General features: G+C 38.2%; 1 protein-coding gene across 2 annotated transcripts in view; it reads left to right on the forward strand.

The window, feature by feature from the left end:
* OCRL (OCRL inositol polyphosphate-5-phosphatase) overlaps nucleotides 1-19,699 on the forward strand; it is a 49,162-nt gene that overhangs the window by 2,977 nt on the left and 26,486 nt on the right. Inside the window, exons 2-12 of one of the 2 annotated variants that reach the window (XM_012750398.3) lie at nucleotides 1,179-1,258; nucleotides 4,081-4,119; nucleotides 12,190-12,300; nucleotides 12,735-12,800; nucleotides 13,449-13,569; nucleotides 13,654-13,815; nucleotides 15,062-15,163; nucleotides 15,705-15,819; nucleotides 16,919-17,035; nucleotides 17,135-17,322; nucleotides 19,183-19,294. In XM_012750398.3, coding sequence (XP_012605852.2) covers nucleotides 1,179-1,258; nucleotides 4,081-4,119; nucleotides 12,190-12,300; nucleotides 12,735-12,800; nucleotides 13,449-13,569; nucleotides 13,654-13,815; nucleotides 15,062-15,163; nucleotides 15,705-15,819; nucleotides 16,919-17,035; nucleotides 17,135-17,322; nucleotides 19,183-19,294 — 1,213 coding nt within the window. Of the gene's footprint in view, nucleotides 1-1,178; nucleotides 1,259-4,080; nucleotides 4,120-12,189; nucleotides 12,301-12,710; nucleotides 12,801-13,448; nucleotides 13,570-13,653; nucleotides 13,816-15,061; nucleotides 15,164-15,704; nucleotides 15,820-16,918; nucleotides 17,036-17,134; nucleotides 17,323-19,182; nucleotides 19,295-19,699 lie in introns of both variants that reach the window. The other variant, XM_012750393.3, reaches the window with a different exon arrangement.

Below are 19,699 nucleotides of genomic sequence, written 5' to 3' on the forward strand. Positions count from 1 at the left end.
AAAATAGAAATCAAGCCCTTCAAAACAATGACAGAAGTTGAATAGTTATATTTAGAAATTCACCTCTGCTTGTAGCTTAATTAAACTAGTTAATTTATTCAATCAGTATTTATTGTGTATCTGTTAGGCTGTAGACAAAACTGAATATGATCGAGTACTTGCTTTCAAGGAGCTCAAATCAGTGAGGAGAAATAAATATAACTATAATGGAGTGGGTAAGTGCTCTATTAGAGGGGCAAGGAAAGGGGATAAGGCCACTGGTTCTGCTTAGGGGATGTTGAGGAAAGTTTCACAGAGGAGGTGATATTTGAGATGGGTCTCAGGAAGAAAAGAGGAGTGTTCTTGCCAAAAACAAACAAACAAAACCACCTGAAGAGTGCTTGACTGGGAAAGCTAATTGACGTTCAGAATGGCTGCTTACCAGTAGGTTATACCTTGATTCTGGGCCACTAAGGATAAATAATAAATGAAAACTAATATTTCTAGAGTACAATATGGATTTAGAAGTCTCACGTTTCATACTCAGGAGCCAAGTTCAGTCGTATTTACATAGAAATACCAACATGAAGTTAGAAACCAGAGAAAAGACACAAGGGGTCTAAAGGCATTCTGATGTCTGCTACTTTGTTGGTCACCAGTATTTAGACTGATCCAGCTGGCTAACCCCCTCTTACTCCATGAGCCTGCATGCCTGTTTGAAGAGATAGAAACGTTCTTTGTTAAAAGCCATAGGGATATAATTGGAAAGCTGGTTTATGAATTTTCTAATTCATTGATTCAACACACAGGAGCAATTGCTATGTGCCAGGCTCTGTGCTAGGAACTAGAGGTACTTTGGTGAAAAGATACCCATAGTCCCTGCCCTCATGGCATTCACATCTAGCTGTTAATTCTTCACTCTGGTATGCATACTCTGTAATTCATGCTCTTAAGCTTGAAAACTGTTTTAAGGACATATGGCATATAGAACAGTGTGGGTACTCAGATATTGATCACCACTAACATCCTCTTAGACCTAGAGCAATATCTAGCTGTCATGATTCTCAGATCCAGGAAACTAGATGCAGCAAGTCGAATGAAGACAGACTAGATTTGTGTAATTAGACAGCAAAGTATTTTGTTGCTAGACATTTGGGTTTTTCAGTAGCTATTCATTGATGCATTCTTCTGTTTCCTAGGTTAATAATCCAGTTGCATGAGAAGGAACAGCATGTTCAAGATATCATTCCTATAAATAGCCACTTCAGATGTGTTCAAGGTACTAGCTTTAATTGCTTAGCTAATTTTATAGTGTTTTTCCTTGGTCATTATTGCATTGTACCATACGTATTTAAATGTGTCATTGCATGTAAAATGAAGTGTATTACTCTTTGCATAGAAAGATAACATTGAGAAGATGGTAAATGCTTTGTCTAAGAGTGCTGAAGGGTTATATTGAAATATATCTATTATATTGCCTAGTTTGCAGGGGTTTATGTCTCACCTGTTCACCTGGCTGGGGTTAGAGATATATGTAGACTGTTGCCTATGTAGGTAGTCTTTTAAGCTGACTGACCTATATGTGGATTTAAATGATATTCTTGGGCTTAACGGACACAGTACTCATTGTAAAGTATCAAGGTCGCTTGGATTCACATATATTCAGCACTTTCTCCCCACACTATCTGAAATTAAGTTATTTGGCAACACGCTTTGCCAGACTGTAACATCTTACATTCAATTGTGCTGATTCTCAAACGTTGACATTGGTGAATCTTAAGAAAATCAACCCTAGGGAGGAAATATCTGGCTCCCTGCCCTCAAATTTGGGGACTGAACACAGAAAATCTGTTGTTTCATCTGCTACAATGAAACTTAAAAATTGGGAGGTTTGTGTAGGAGGTGTTGCTTCTGTCATCTCATATTGCTCTATAAAGGAAATTGATACTAGAGAACAAGTGCATCCTGTTTCCAGCAAGTCTGGTGGTTTCATCGGGCAGAAACATTCTGTATCAGTTATAGCTTCTTGGAAAACTTGTATCCTACTTTGCATGGATTCTTTCTTAAACCACATTGAACTTTTTTGTCCACAAAAGAAATATATATACATAAAGTTTGGAAAGAACAGAAAAGCATTAAAAAAAAAAAGTCACCTAAATTCCCATCCTTCAGAGATAAATGCCTGATATTTTCCTTTCTTCTACACATAACTTTCAGGGTGAGTGGTACTCATCCTATATAATTTTTTGTCTGTTCCACATGCCATCATATTATGAACACTTTTCCATGGCATTAATGACTATATATTAGTCCATTTTGTTCAGGGTCCATAATGTAATTATTCCCCTATGTTTGACATTTGGGTTATTTTTCACTAGTATAAATAATAATGTGATGAACATCTCTCCACATAAATCTTCCTGCACATTTCCTCAGGATTTATTCCTGTAAGTGAAAATGCTAAGTCAGTGGTTATAACTTTTTAAGACAGCATGTATTAAGAATTAAAAATACCTTCAATGAATTGTCCACAATATTGTTTAGAGCAGGGGTCCTCAAAATTTTTAAACAGGGGGCCAGTTCACTGTCCCTCAGACCATTGAAGAGCCGGACTATAGTTTAGAAAAAAACTATGAACAAATTCCTATGCACACTGCACATATCTTATTTTGAAGTAAAAAAACAAACGGGCAAAAACACCTGCATGTGGCCTGTGGGCCGTAGTTTGAGGACCCCTGGTATAGAGGAATGAAGTCATAGCTATTAAGTCTGCTTTGTATGAGAGAGACATATTAAACAAGGAAGCCACATGCCATAGTAAGTTGCTGTGCTTACATCACTTTTCAAGGTGTAGCCCTTTATGGAGAAAAAAACCAAAGAAGATGACTTTAAATTAGTATCCTATTAGCTTTGTGCCTTTTTGTACTACTCCTTGGGTCTCTTTTACCCTGTTTCTCTTAGTATTGTTTTTAATAATAAATAGGCAGCTGGTTGTTAGATTGTAGTGCTACTTCTTGGGATCTGGGAAAATATGTATACACATAGACCGTAGTTCCTCATGATGAAAGGAACAATTATGTCCTTTAGTTTTCACCTCCTTTCTATTTCTCGACCTGTGCATCTATTTTGAAAACTGTAAACACTCAGGTTTTACAGAACTAAAAGTTTCTGAAGAACAATAGTGAACATATAATACCTGTGTTCTAATGCCCTATTTTCTCTTGCTTAATCATGCTAGTGATAGTATTGAAACTACTTTCTAATATTAGATAACTTAGTTCCTTACCAGTTGTTTCTGTTGTACCTGAATAATGGAGTCAAATATGCAATTCACTCTTCGGAGAGAGATATAAAAGGCTGAGACTACTCCATTTGACCAATGTGGATCCAGGCTAATCAGGTATGCAGAGTTCAGTTAGCCCAGAGGGTCTGGAAGGTGCTGTTGGTCAAATCCAGAAAAATCAGGAGGAAGATAGGTTGGGTCTAGACACTAGAGGCAAGGAAGACGACCAAGAGAGCCATCAAGAGAAAAGAGAGTTCTGAACTTGCAAACTTTTTTGTACTTCTTGTTGGGTATGGTAGGCCTTGGGCCCACAGGTATTAATTGTAGTCTGAAGATATACTTCAGGCTACCTTCAGGTATATTCTGCTCCTATATGGGGCAGGGGCAGAGGTAATGAAATCATTGGGAAATTTTCAAAGAATAGATCTGAGTTAAGAAACTAATTCACCTCTGGGCCTTCAGGGTCACTTCCTTGGCTTTCTATAAGAAGTATCTAAAGGACACAGATTATATTAAATTAGTTTGTTATAGTGAAGGGGAATTAAACTTGCCTTCATTTGAATTAACATGTTGTTATGTTATCTACTATTAATTTGCCATTACTTGATTTGCTTTAAGGTGTTCCATTTGGTTACTTAGAACTTAGTGCTATTAAAATCCTTTTTTAAAAAAACAAAAAAACGCAAAGGGTTTTTTAAAAAATGTGTTCTAAGACCTAGGAGTAGTGACTGAGAGAAGCAGTTATTTAGTTAGGAATGGTCTTCTTTTTGCTGTAATGAATGGTGTTTTCTTCCCTGATCCTGTTTTTCCCCCCTCAGAAGCAGAAGAAACTCTTCTGATTGACATAGCTTCAAACAGTGAGTATATTTGTGAATGGAATTGATTTTCTTTCACCAAAAATTTATTTGATTGAATACCCACTATATTTAAGACACCTTCTGGGGCCCATTTTTTATTTTGCCATCTTATCCTATAGTCTTCATTTTCTTAAGGCAGCCATACAAATAAGCATTGTCTCCCAAAACCATTTAGACTAAGCCTAAGAAAAAGCAGGTGGCTGGTAAGAATCTTTATAAACATTAAAAATATGATCTGCTATTGGCCGGGCACGGTGGCTCACGCCTGTAATCCTAGCTCTCTGGGAGGCCAAGGCGGGCAGATCGTTTGAGCTCAGGAGTTCGAAACCAACCTGAGCAAGATCGAGACCCCCGTCTCTACTATAAATAGAAAGAAATTAATTGGCCAACTGATATATATAGAAAAAATTAGCTGGGCATGGTGGTGCATGCCCGTAGTCCCAGCTACTTGGGAGGCTGAGGCAGGAGGATTGCTTGATGCCAGGAGTTTGAGGTTGCCGTGAGCTAGACTGACGCCTCGGCACTCACTCTAGCCTGGGCAACAAAGTGAGACTCTGTCTCAAAAAAAAAAAAAAAAAAACTGTGATCTGCTTTGCTAATGCTGAGCTTCTTTGAGTTACCAGTGTTGTTGCTATCAGTTAAATAATTGCTGTGGAATTGATAATTGTAGGAAGGGCTAGTAAAATGTTTAAAGCACATAAAGTTTATGAATGTTTTTTCTTATTTTTTTAACTGCTGTTACATTTTAAACTTCCCCCTCTCTAATATTTGTCTGTTAAATCATAATGTTTTCCTTATTTCTTATATTCTTTTGGAAATCTATAAAGTCCCTTAAATTGCTCGTTCAGCAATTCAGGTATTCCATTTCTTTCTTAAAATAATTTTGGTCTTTTATTTAAGCCCCATCTCCCCAAGGCATCTCCTTATCAGAGGGAACATAGTCTTTCTTTTCACTGTGGAACATCATCTTTCTTTTCACTGTTTCCATTCTCTCATTTTATCTGTTTGAATCAAATCATCATCGACTTTCTGTACAAGCTGTTCTTTATATTTTGTGTTATGGGGAGGAGAAAATGGGCACTTGACTGCTACTGTGACTACTGTGTGGTTGCTATGGAAAAGAGTATCTGACCACGTTAAATTAAATCAAATGGGTTGCCTTATCTCTTGGTTGAGTCCTTGAACAAGTGGAACTTGGCACTTAGCTTGTGATTATGGGTTAAACATAATTTTGTTTAGACACAGTCCCTGAGCTTGGCACCATTAATTTGTATTGAATGGTTTAAGTAGGCTTTTTCTGGTTTGGGTTTTATTATTCTTTTCTTTGGTCATGGATTTTGGAGGTCTTAAGGGCTGATCCTGAAAGACTAAACCCAGAGGCAGGTATCCAAGAAAGAAAATACTTAATGTCTATGTCATATTGTGCGTCGAAAGGAGAAGGCAAAAACAATGCTAAAAAAGCAAAATTAGACCAAATACAGTTCTGCAGTAATTGACATTGCTGCTGAAACAAGATACTGAAATGTCTTGTACTTCATATGGAAAGATATTTGATTCAAAGCTGAAAGGTTAGGTTAAAGTGAGCTATGCCTTTTCTCTTATAAATACCTAATTTTTGGCATTAGTTTTGTTGTAACCAATCCTGGGTATAAATTAGCCATGTATTACATGTCCAGAGTTCAAGTTACTAGATCATAGGGGGAAAATAGTTAAATGACCACTTGAATAAAATCCTGTTATTTCTGCCCATTTAGTAATATTTGCACTGAAACCAGATTTTATCTTGATCCTTGAGCTTCATGCATGAACCTTTAGAGCACACAGTATATTGCAGGAGGGGGGCCCTGGGTTTGTCAGGCATGCTGGGTTTTAATGTAAATATATATTTTCCCATTAGATGTTGGTATTAAATGCTTTATAAGTAATCTTTTTCTGACTATAGAGGTAATATATTTTTGTTATATACAATTTATAAATTCAGAAAAGTTTAAAGCATCAAACTAAAATTATTCTGCAATGTAGAGATTGCTGTGGTTAACATTTTGATGTATTTCCTTCCAATCTTTTATTTATAGTTTTACATAGTTGGAATCCTCATTTATAGTGTTTAACGTGCATTTTCATTTAACATTGTGACATTTTCCCATGTCATTTAAAATTATTTAAAAACATGATTTTTAATGACCAATATTAAATCATAGGTATGTTCCAAATTTTATCAAGTTAACTTCTTTATAAAATGAAGTCACTATCAAGGAACATGTTATATCACTCTATTCAGGTCCTCTTTTGTATCACTCGGTAAAATTTTGTAGTTTCCTCATATATATAATAATTTTTTACGTTAAGTATTTTATTCTTGATTTTAATTTATTTGCTGCTATTGTGAGTGGAACTTTTTTCTATTTTCTTCTAATTGCTTATTACTAGTATACAGGATTGAGTTGTGGATAATTATCTTTTATCCAGCCATTTCACTGAAATCTATTTATTTATTTAGAGACACAGTCTCACTCTCTTGTCCGGGTTAGAGTACTGTGGTGTCAGCCTAGCTCACAGCAACCTTAAACTCCAGGACTCAAACAATCATACTGCCTCAGCCTCCTGAGTGGCTGGGACTACAGGCATGTGCCACCATGCCCGGCTAATTTTTTTATATACATATTTTCAGTTGTCCAGCTAATTTCTTTCTTTTTTTTAAGTAGAGACTGAGTCTCGCTCTTGCTCAGGCTGGTCTCGAACTCCTGAACTCAAACGATCCGCTGCCTTGGCCTCCCAGAATGCTAGGATTACAGGCGTGAGCCACCATGCCCGGCCTGAAATTTATTTTTAATATTTTTTGCTGTTTTGTTTTTTCATTTTGGTAAATGGCCTCAATCATATGCAAATAATGACTTTGTCTCCTTTCTAGTAGCTACAACTATTAGTTTTTCTTCATGTCTCACCATGCCAATGAGAATCTGGGAACCAGTGTTAAATATCATGTTAAAAATAAGACACGGTCTTATATTTATTTTTCCTCAAGAAGACACCCTAGGGCTTATTTTCAGGGGATGTGTTATTTTTTTTAAGTATGGTACAACAATCTACATTTTTTTTTATTTCGGCATATTATGGGGGTACAGACTTTAAAGTTTCAATAAATGCCCTTCCCCCCTCCCCCCACAAGTCTGAGTCTCCAGCTGAGACAGAATCTCGCTCTGTTGCCCAGGCTAGAGCGAGTGCCATGGCGTCAGCCTAGCTCACAGCAACCTCAAACTCCTGGGCTCAAGCAATCCTCCTGCCTCAGCCTCCTGAGTAGCTGGGACTACAGGCATGCGCCACCATGCCCAGCTAATTTTATATATATACATTAGTTGGCCAATTAATTTCTTTCTATTTATAATAGAGACGGGGTCTCGCTCTTGCTCAGGCTGGTTTCCAACTCCAGACCTCGAGCAATCCACCTGCCTCGGCCTCCTAGAGTGCTAGGATTACAGGCGTGAGCCACCGCGCCCGGCCAACAATCTACATTTTTTCAAATATAGTTAAGTCGCCTTCTTCTGGAACATCATCATAACTCTCCAAACCTCGAATTCTATCCTGAATTTCTTGCGACTCTATTTCCTTAAGAACCATTGGCCCCAATCTCTCATGTCGAGCAATAGAGCTCTCATGGGGCAGATGAGAAGGGCTGCTCATCTTCTTTACCGCTCTGAGAGGAAATGCATGGGTTGTGCAGATGCGCTGCGTAGCCACGCCCACCACTAAGTCTTATTTTCGGGGTAGGGCTTATTTTGCACAAATGCTTAGAAGTCCTGCTAGGGCTTATTTTATGAGTAGGTCTTATTTTCAGGGAAACACGGTAATTATGATGTCCCTTGTTTAGCTCCTTATTTCAGTGGGAATGACTCAAGTGGTGTTTTGCTGTTAAGGACATTATTGCCTATTGATTTGACAGATTTTTTTTTTTTAAATTAAGAACTACATTCATTTTAAGCTTGTGTGTTTTTAAAAGTCATGAATATACAGTGTATTTTATAAAATGTGTTTTCAGAATTTATGGAGATGGCTATATTGTTCTTCCTTATTTGACCTACTGATTGAATGTAGAGATGGACTGGGGTTGGAGGGAAATATGAGGTCCAGGAAGGCTTTTGTTTTTCAGATGGGAAGAACTTAACACAATTTCATGGTGATTGAGAGGAGCCAGTGAAAGGGAAAGGTTAAAGATGTTGGGGTGTGTCTAGGGAGTGGTTGTGAGTATAAGATTTTTTAGAGGATCGGAGAGGAGGGATTGTAATTCAAAGTGAAGGTGACCTTGATGGGTGGAATCTTCTTCCTGTATCAGAAGGAAAAGGAGAAGATGAGTACAAATTTAGGTAGGTCTCCATGAAGTATGAGGTCTGCTTGGAATAAGAGCACTTAAGAAGAAGGGTATTTATTCTGGCCAGGCACAGTGGCTCACGCCTGTAATCCTAGCACTCTGGGAGGCCGAGGTGGGTGGATTGCTCGAGGTCAGGAGTTTGAAATCATCCTGAGCAAGAATGAGACCCCGTCTCTACTATAAATAGAAAGAAATTAATCAGCCAACTAAAAATATATAGAAAAAATTACTGGGCATGGTGGCGCATGCCTGTAGTCCCAGCTACTTGGGAGGCTGAGGCAGAAGGATTGCTTGAGCCCAGGAGTTTGAGGTTGCTGTGAGTTAGACTGACGCCACGGCACTCACTCTAGCCTGGGCAACAAAAGTGAGACTCTGTTTCAAAAAAAAAAAAAAGAAGAAGAAGGGTATTCAAATTTGAACAATAAATGAAAAGGTGTGAAATAATTAATAGTTGTTCCAGATAGTAGTAGGGGACTGGTTGACTGTGGAAAATTAGATTGCTTCAATTAGTTGGATTCCTGAGGGTTGGAATTTAGCCAAGTAGGTGCCATGGAAGAACAGAGGTAGGGCAGCTTTGGGTTTTTGCCAGAGTGTACTGATGGCATCTGTTTCATAAAAAAGGAAAAGGAAAGCAGGAGGGAGCTGATGGATAGTGAGAAAGTACAGGAATGGGCTGGAAGTCCACATGAGGTCAAAGAACAATTACAGTGGGGATGGTGAGCAATTAAGTCACAAGGAATTAATAGGTCAGAGTGGGATGTTGAATTAGAGGTTTATGAGGTGGTGGTGTTTCTATGATGGGAAAGTCCAGGGTATAACAGAGTCCAGTGGGAACTGAGGGAGTGTGGTGGCTGAGGTGAAGGGAAAGGTGTTGACTGGGTTTTTGTGCTAATTTTAAAGGGACCCAAAATAATGGCAGGAGTTTGAGCAAAATGGAAGTCTTGTGAGTCAGGTTTTGAATCCTGGATTCTGAGGTTTCTGAGAGGGTGGTGGATGATCTCATTAGATGAGGAAAGGGAAGAAGATAGTATAGCTCAATGGGTGAGCCTCAAAGGAGAAGGGATTTTTCCTGAGGGAGGAGGAGAGGGAATGGTCTGGAGGTGGTATTAGGACAAATAAGAACACAACCCAATTTGCATCAGGTGTGAGAGAATATAAACAGCTTCCATTAAGATGGCGGTCCCCAACCTTTTTGACATCATGGGCCAGTTTCATGGCAGACAATTTTTCCACGGACTGGGGATGAAGGTTTGGGGTGCAGAGCTCAGGTGGTGATACAAGGTCCATTTCCTAATAGGCCACCGACTGGGGGTTAGGGGCCATAGCATTAAGAGTACTATTTCTTATTCAGGGGAAGTGCCCCCCTCAGGGACCAGCCAGTTTGCATTTGACTCTGATTTTTAATCTGGATGCATTGTAGAGTTGCCTGGGAAGTATTTTTAAAACTACCAGTGCCTGGGCTTCACCTCCAGAGATCCTGTTTTAATTGTCCTGGGTGGGACTCAGGTGTCAGTAGTTTTTGAAAGTGCCTCTGGTAATTTCAGTGCATCCTTAGTTGAGAACTACTGAGAAGTGTAGGGAATATTCAGATGAAGTTGAGGTTATAGGAATATTGAAGATCACAGAAGTTCAGAGGGTTTTAGAAGGAAGAAGAATAGTAGAAGGTTGTGTCATGGGATCATTTATTCTCTTTTCCAAGAAACATAGTGAGAGAACATGTAGTGTTATTTTGTAAGCAATTTCTGGAATTTTCTGGCCGTTAAAATAGATCAGTTACATATTTGCTAAAACATATCTTTCAAGAATTGTGGGAGAGAGAAGATATGTGTTCTTGTTCTAAATTTCTGTCAGATAGGAACTATTCTTTTTAAAACTACTTTTAATATGAGAAAGGGAGGATTTATTAGGTCCTGAAGGCATTTTCCCTGTATCTTCAAGGCTGCTCCTAATTGACACTTTATTCATTCTCCCTCCGTTTTGTTCTGCCTTACAGTGGCACCCTCATTAATTTTATCTCTAGTCCACGTCTTTCACATTTTTTCTCCATTTTTATCTCTTCTTCTGAGTAATAATTTTGTTTTCTTTTTTAACTCATTTTACAAGGATAGAAACAACAGGAAATGCAGAGGACAAAAAGAGAGCCAAAGGTTCAGAAGTGGATTTCCACCATAAGAAACTGGATTTTCATTTCATTTTCTCATTTCTTTGTTATTTACAAGTGCGAAAGAGTCCAGTTCAACATTTATTAAATGCCTTCTGCCTGTGAAGTCTGATGTCATTATCACCAGTAGAGTAACCAACCAGCCCAATTTGCCTTGGACTTTCCCAGTCTTACCATTGAAGGCCCTGAGTCCTAGAGAGTCACTCAGTCCCAGACAATCCCAGAACACTTGGTCACCCTAGACCATGGAAAGTATTGGGTAACCTGTATATGCAGCCTTCCTCTTGCCTTTAAGGAGCTTATAGTTTCCAGGGGCATGAGAAAACCACATATTAATAAATCACTTAGAATAAGAATATAAATAAGTACATATGTTTCCTGGATCACCATATTCAAACAGTTGATACAGATTATAACTATAAGGGCATCAGAAAGGGGGAGATACAGTATGTTATACACATAAGAAATTAAAGTCCTAGATAACTTTGCTTCTAATTCTGCTATTTTCCAGTTGGCTATAATTGAACCAAACCAACCCTGGACCTAGGTCATTATATTGCTTTTGTAAGTTTATTCAAGACATACATACATTTTTCACTTGAGGTAACGAAGTGTAGATGATTCTTTTTGAAATACTTTGAACCAATCTCACTATTCTTTTCTTTTTAATACTTTGAACCAGTCTCACTATTCTCTTCTTTTTTTTTTTTTTTTTTTTTTTTTGAGACAGAGTCTCGCTTTGTTGCCCAGGCTAGAGTGAGTGCCGTGGCGTCCTAGCTCACAGCAACCTCAAACTCCTGGGCTCGAGTGATCCTTCTGCCTCAGCCTCCCGGGTAGCTGGGACTACAGGCATGCGCCACCATGCCCGGCTAATTTTTTATATATATATCAGTTGGCCAATTAATTTCTTTCTATTTATAGTAGAGACGGGGTCTCGCTCTTGCTCAGGCTGGTTTTGAACTCCTGACCTTGAGCAATCCGCCCGCCTCGGCCTCCCAAGAGCTAGGATTACAGGCGTGAGCCACAGCGCCCGGCCACTATTCTCTTCTTTTTTAATTGGTTTGTAAATTTAATTGAATCTGTGCCTGTAAACAGATGATCCTACTTCCTTTATTCCCTCCACACTTCAGATACTCTTACTGTGTGATCAAATTTGAAATGGTAGGAATTTTCAGCTAAGGGATGGGAGGAGGGTGATTGAGAAATTTAACTTTTGCTAGAAAGTCCCTGCATTAATATCTGAGAGGCAGGTCAGAATGCAAGAAGCTATTATTTTTGTATGTATCATACTCCTAGATTAGGTTGGTCATTGACACAGTTCATTAGCCCTAGGTGTTCCCTTAGTGTTCACTTCCCTTAGGGTTCTTTCTCTGCATCACCCCCTCTACTGACTCCCTTAATCTTATATGTGTGCTTCTTACATTAGAAGTCTGGAATATTTGTGATCTGGACCTTCACCTATTAACCTGATAAGTTGAGAATATGACCCCAATAAGACATTGTATCCCATAGCTGTATGTGTATGAATTTCAATTCTTTTTAGGTGGCTGCAAAATTCGAGTTCAGGGGGACTGGACCAGAGAGCGACGCTTTGAAATACCTGATGAGGAACACTGTTTGAAGTTCCTCTCAGAGGTCCTTGCTGCTCAGGAAGGTAACTCAAGACTCAGTGATTTTCTTTCTACTATTTCAATGGGAGTGAAATTCTGACATGCTGATACAGAGGAAAGTAGCCCTTAGCAAAGTACTTCACCCTTTAAGCCCTAATAGCTGTTTCTTTTTTCTTCAAGAATGAACACAGAATAGGTCAGGGAACAAATCTACCCAGCTTTAAGAACACTGAGCCAATTCCCAGAATTTTCAAGCACAGTTTACCACAGACTATAAGTCTCCTGTTTCCAGATGACCCTTAGAGCTGCACTTATTTCCTTAGTTTCTTCCATACATTCAGAAATGGTGCTGGCCCCTGCATTTAAGGGGTGTTGAAAGAATAGCTTTTGGTTATGGTAAATTCCACTCAATGAAGGGCTCCCCAGTTTCTGACCATGACCCTTGTCTCTCCAGCTCAGTCACAACTTCTTGTTCCAGAGCAAAAGGACTCATCCAGCTGGTACCAGAAATTAGACACTAAGGACAATCCTTCTGTTTTTTCAGGTACTGAAAGGTTGCTGGTTCCCCGGTTGCTATGATCATTACAGAGTCAATAGATTTTATCAGACCAGATGCAATGATGTGAATTAAGGTCAACGTCAGACACATTTTCCTGTAAAGTGGTTTTATCAAGTCCATGCCCACTGACCAGTGTTTACTCCTAATCCTTTCTGTGGCATGGTAGCTCTTCAGGAGCCAATTTATCAGAGTAATAAGAACTATAGCCTCTAGAGCCAGACAGCCTGGGTTTGAATCCCAGGTCTAGGACTTTACTATTTATATGACCTTTGTCAAGTTACTTAACAACTCTTAACCTCTATTTTCTGTAACATGGAAGAATTTGATTAATAATAGTACCTACCTCATGGGGTTTTTGTGATGATTAAGTGAGATAATGATATAATTCAAGAAATGTTACTTATTATTCAGGTTCCAGATTATCATAAATTTCTACTGCTCTAGTTAGTTTATCAGTGCTTCAGGGATGGATGTGCTTCTTCAAATCCCAGTCTAAGTAATTCCTACTCTTATAGCACCTTTCTGTTTAGTAATGCCACTGACCAAATCATGATCAAATCAATGCCCTGTCTACCCTGGATATGTTGGATGTTAGTTTTTTCTCCCTTTGACTTTGGGTTCTGTGTCTTTCAGGCCTTCTTGGGTTTGAGGACAATTTTTCGTCTATGAATTTGGACAAGAAAATAAATTCACAAAATCAGCCTACAGGTATTCATCGAGAACCTCCACCCCCACCGTCTTCAGTGAATAGAATGTAAGTCCTGTGACAAAACATTTCCTCTGTAGGAGAATTATATTTTATGTAGTTTTACTTTTGAGTTTCTCATTTATTTGCCAGGCTCCCACGTGAAAAAGAAGCTTCTAACAAGGAACAGCCCAAAGTGACCAACACCATGCGGAAGCTCTTTGTACCAAATACCCAGTCTGGGCAGCGGGAGGGTCTCATCAAACATATCCTGGCAAAGCGAGAGAAAGAATATGTCAACATTCAGACTTTCAGGTTAGTCTCTCTTCTACTTACTGAGTCTAAAGTTAGTAGGTATAGTAGACAAAGGGCTTTTGATATTTAAGATATTAGCTTAATTATGAATCAAGGCATGATAAAAAGGAATAGTTATCTGATTCAAACCCCTGTCTCTAAAACTGTTCAGTAACCTGCATATCTGAAATAAGATACATGCTACAATTTCCCTTGAATTTTCTAAGTACTGATAATACCATGTCTACTAATATTTCTATCCAATCTTAAAGAACCAAATCAAGTTCACATGTATTAGAGAATTGTCCCCTAGCACATTCCATAAGAAAATGTGTTTGTGTCTCTGGATTGCTGAGGATTTTTTCAGCCAATATTAGAAAATTAAAGTCCACCATTACTACTAGCTCTCAACTTACTTGGGTAATTTAACTAAAGAAAATTTCACCCAAACCTCTTGATTGAGAGGTCTGTCTTAGATTCTTTCCTCTGTATTATTTTTATTTCACCTTTATTTGTTGGCATCCCCTTTTCTGCACCTGCCGTGTATGCCATATGTGAGGCATGATGTGGCATGGCATGTATCTCCAATATATGAAGCAACAATACCTTTCTTTGTTATTCATGAACAGAATGTACCCTTCTAATCCAATATTCTAGTCCCATCTGCTATCCCGTCATGCCTCATTTATTCTAATTCAATCATAGCTATATACCTATACTAAAACTTCCAGTTCCTCATATTCCCCATGATGCTTATATTTGTGTGTAAACAGTTAAGACAGTCATGAGTTTTCCCTTCTGCTTTCCCCCTTAATAGTATATCTGTCTCATCAGAATTTCCTAAACAGATGTCCTTGTAATCCTTTGGGAAGTGAATTTTTGAATTCAACTACAGCCCCTTATAGAACATTTATTCATATTAGACTAGCTTACAGCACAATGATACCTCTTTCCCAACCATAAGCTCTCCCTTCAAGTATGAGTTTGGAAGGATTTTAACTGAAAGGAAATATGGTAGAGCAATTAACTTTGCATTTTTTTAAAAATAGAGACTTCATTTCTTTCTGTAGTTTCACTTAATGTAAAATTTAGAGAAAATAAGCTTACTGCCTTTGTGTTCTAGATGTTTCTTATGTGTGGCAAAACATTTTGAGGAATTATGTTAGCATACTGTGAGCATACCCTTGTGTAAAAGTGACAAGAGAGGCCTTCTTTTGGTTCATACTTGATCTTTGTTTTCAAATTATTTTTTGGTATTATGTATTAGATTTTTTGTTGGAACTTGGAATGTGAATGGCCAGTCTCCAGATAGCGGGTTAGAACCTTGGCTGAACTGTGATTCAAATCCTCCTGATCTCTACTGCATCGGGTAAAGAACACTTACGGAATTTCGTTTTGGCTATATGTTTGGTGCTAGTCTATATGGTGTTTTGCCTTTCTTTTTTTAAAAAAAAAAAAATTTGGTAAAAACCTACCATAGATTATACTTGGGAGTTAACTTATGGATCAAATTTGTGAGATCAGAAACGAAGAGCTGCCTAAAATGGTGTAAGGAAGCACCTAATTTTCTTGAAACCTATAGAAAATTGTATTCTTCATAGAAACTGACACTCAAAGTCAATTCTAACAGTATCCTGTTCCTAGGATATAAGAGCAAAGCTCTATCTACTGTTACTGGGAGGTTTTTTTTTGTTTGGTTTTTGCATAGCCTATGAATATGCTGATGGGGATTCTTTAGAAAAGAAAGCTACTCATCCTTACTGATAACCTGAGTGAAAAGAGCAGTTCTATAAAATCTTCTCTCTCTCCCATTCTTTTCTTTGTCTAATGTCTTGGCAAATGGGACAGGAGGTAGGTAGCCGAAGATAATTATGTGACATGTATAGATCTCACATCCTTTTTTCCCTCAGATTCCAAGAGCTGGACTTGAGCACAGAAGCCTTTTTCTACTTTGAATCAATGAAGGAACAAGAGTGGTCCATGGCTGTAGAGAGAGGTTTGCATTCCAAAGCCAAGTATAAGAAAGTAAGCTAAATTTAATTATCTTTTTAAGTATATGACTAAATAGGACTCACTAGGAGTTATTCCATTATTTATAATTTGGTCCAAAAGAATGGTTTAATTGAATTCTTCCCTGTGTGTAATACAGGGATTGGGTAAACTAATCCATCACCTGTATTTCCTAGAAAAAAATTGTCCTAAACTTTCTGATCCTATATTTTCATTTCTTAGATAGCTTTTAGGAGGAAAAAAAAGGAATTTTATTGTTCTCTTATCAATAATTAGCTCAAAATAATTACATATGAGGTAGCTGTGCAATAAAAATTTAAGATTGAAATTGCTCACTGACATGGTCAGAATTGAATGCTTTACAGAAAAAGCAATATGAAGCATGTAGATGCATAGGGTATGCTTTGGAATCAGGGCAAGAATAGTAGTGGTGTAGAATTTAAACGAGTTCTAAACTTTGGTTGTAAGTCAAGAACAGAATTGACTTTAGCAAGGTGGGCCAATTTGTCTGTCTTTAGAAGGCATGTGGTAGAAGCATTTAGCTACCAAAAGAGTTATTTTAATTACAGGGCTACCATACTAAGCTCTCTAAAAGGAGTAATCTGAGTAATATTTCTCTACATCTTCTAACAGTTTATATAGGTAATAAAACTCCTGGCGATATTATTTCTTTCATATACGTCCCTGACTAATACACATCTCAGACATTTTCTCACTGTAGTAAAACAGGTTAAAAATAATGGAATTAAAAAGGATTGCTATTTTATAGATTTAAATTTCTTAGGAAATTAAAAATCAGAAACTACAAAGGAGAGGTGGAAAGAACAAGCTAGGATAGTGGCTTTATTATTTGAACTTTTAATAGTGATTAAAAGAATGGATTTAGAGCTGAGTATACTCACTGTCCCTCAAGGCTTTTAATTCTTACTGGTCAGAGCCAGATTAGAGCTTCCCCAGAGAATTTTGGTTTCTGTTTTATGGGCTCCACTGGGAAATACGGATTCAGATTTGGACTTCGGTATGTCATCTTGATGGAAAATTAGTTGTAGGAAGTTAGATATGTGGCAAAAGGTGATATTAACATTAACCTTTTTTAACTCCCTGGAACTCATAGGTTCAACTAGTCCGTCTTGTTGGGATGATGCTCCTTATATTTGCCAGAAAGGATCAGTATCGATATATCCGTGATATTGCTACAGAAACAGTTGGAACCGGAGTCATGGGGAAAATGGTGAGTTACTTTGGAAATGAACTCGACTATAATTTTTGTCCATGTGAAGTTCAATTCTAGTTGTATGTACTAACTGTGAATAATTACTCTTGCTAACAGGGAAACAAAGGTGGGGTAGCTGTGAGATTTGTATTTCACAATACTACCTTTTGTATCGTCAATTCCCACCTGGCTGCCCACGTGGAGGACTTTGAGAGAAGGAATCAAGATTATAAGGACATCTGTGCAAGAATGAGTTTTGTGGTCCCAAATCAGACCCTCCCGCAACTGAACATCATGAAACATGAGTAAGTGGTTAACTTTCCTGTAGCCTTTGAATAGTGGCTACAGGAGAGTTTGAATAGTGAAGAGATTAAGTATATTGAGAAACTGTAGAGCTGCAAAGAGTGAAAGATTACCAGTTGGGGATTGAGATCACAAAGAAGAGAGGGTTTTTGAGAAATAGCAGACTCATTGAAACAGAAAAATTAGATTTGACATCAGAGGAAAGGTTAGTTGTATTAGTAGGGCATCTAGAATAATGCTGCAGGGATCTGTCAGTTGGAGTCAATTTTTGTTGTTTTTTATTATATAATAGAAATGTTCATTGTAAATGTAATAAAAGATAAAAGTAAAAGTCCCTCATTTCTTATCCTCTACTCTCCCCAGCCAGTCTCTCTCTCTGAAGGAAACCATTCTTAACAGTAGGGTTTGCATCCTTCTAGATCTGTGCTGTTCAATATGACAGCCAGCAGTCATATGTGGCTATTGGGCACTTGAAAGTAGCTAGTCCAAATTGAGATATATTATACTCATAAGCTAGATACTGAGTTTCAAAGACTTAATAGGGAAAAATGTAAAATATCTCAATTTTTAAAATATTGATCACATGTTGAAATGATAATTCGGATATACTGATTAAAATGAAATTTATTGTTAGTTACTTTCACTTGTTTTTACTTTTTAAACTCAGCTACTAGAACATTTCAATTTATATTGATGTGCATAGTATACAGTACTATTTTTTTTTTTTTTTTTTGAGACAGAGTCTCGCTTTGTTGCCCAGGCTAGAGTGAGTGCCGTGGTGTCAGTCTAGCTCACAGCAACATCAAACTCCTGGGCTCAAGCACTCTTCCTGCCTCAGCCTCCCAAGTAGCTGGGACTACAGGCATGCACCACCATGCCCGGCTAATTTTTTCTATTATATTAGTTGGCCAATTAATTTCTTTCTATTTATAGTAGAGACAGGGTCTCGCTCTTGCTCAGGCTGGTTTTAAACTCCTGACCTCGAGCAATCTGCCCGCCTCGGCCTCCCAGAGTGCTAGGATTACAGGTGTGAGCCACCGCCCCCGGCCTGGAACATGTAGAATTCTATTTCATAGTGGTAAAGTCAAGGCCTTGAAATTTATGGTCATGAAGTTGTGCTGAAATTCCATAAATTTATGTCCCTAGGATTCCACAAATTTCATGTTGCATTTGAGAATGGCAGAGTGACCCACTGGGAACTTGAGATAGCTCAAAGGAGAATCCATTTTGATGTGATAATTTCAGGGTCTTCCTTTGTGGGGCTCTCAGCATATTTAGGTGCCTGTTGCTATGAATGGGAGCTGAGAATCCCAACATGCCAGGCCCTTCTTGCCTGGAACTTGGATTGCAGATTTTGGACAAGGGTAGACAGATTGGCTACACTGAAGAGCCCTGAACGTACTTTTCCTAATGGGCCCTGCCTGGGAGAGTTGCTATGCAGAGCATGCAGACCTTAGCGGAGAGCCTGCAGAACCTCTGGGCTCTGAGAGGCAGAAAACGTTCAGATTCTCTTCCCCTAGAGACCTGGCAAGCAGCCAGGTAAAATTCTGAAGCTAGTCCAGCAAATAAACTGCATGTTTCTCAGTCCATTAACTCCTTGGCTTCTAAATCCCATACATATATTGCATTTCCTGTTTTCATTCTTCATGTATGGAGTGCCTATTCTCCCACCTATTCCATTGTTTCTCTCAGGTGTTGATAAAACTTGCCCCGAAAGGATTGGTTACAGCTTTAAAACACTTGTCAGATAGTGGTGAATGAACCCTTATCAATAATCTACCTATTTGTCCTCTCTCTATCCTTTTCTCACTGCTTTTATGCTAATTACTGCTACCTCTGTTCATGTATTTCTTGATCCTCAGCGTTGTCATTTGGTTGGGAGATTTGAATTATAGACTTTGCATGCCTGATGCCAGTGAGGTGAAAAGTCTTATTAATAAGAATGACCTTCAGAGACTCTTGAAATTTGACCAGGTAAGTAAATTTTTGTTTCATAGGAACTTTCCTAGATAAGCAGGTGAGATTGTTAGGGTTATGAAGTAGACACATGGGAGGCTTGTCTTACTCTAGGAAGAGATGGAAATGTCTTATTGTCTTGTGAAAACAGTGTGACTGGTGATGCATTGACTACACACAAGATTTATAGTGCTTTTATTAAGTGCTTGGATGGGAGGAGGTGAGATAACATTAGTGATAAAAAATAAATATAACATTCAGTAAGTCTTTATCAAGAAGAGATTTCAGAGACTTGTATAAATGAATTGGGGAATGGGTGGGGTTAATTGGAGAACACTTCCTGGAGGAAGTGGGCCTTTTCTGCTATGTTGATGTGGTTTGGCAGATGGAACAGGGAAAACTGTTCTATGATTATTTGGCAGG

The sequence above is a fragment of the Microcebus murinus genome, chromosome X (genome assembly GCF_040939455.1).
Source record: "Microcebus murinus isolate Inina chromosome X, M.murinus_Inina_mat1.0, whole genome shotgun sequence".
NCBI classification, from domain to species: Eukaryota; Metazoa; Chordata; class Mammalia; order Primates; family Cheirogaleidae; genus Microcebus; species Microcebus murinus.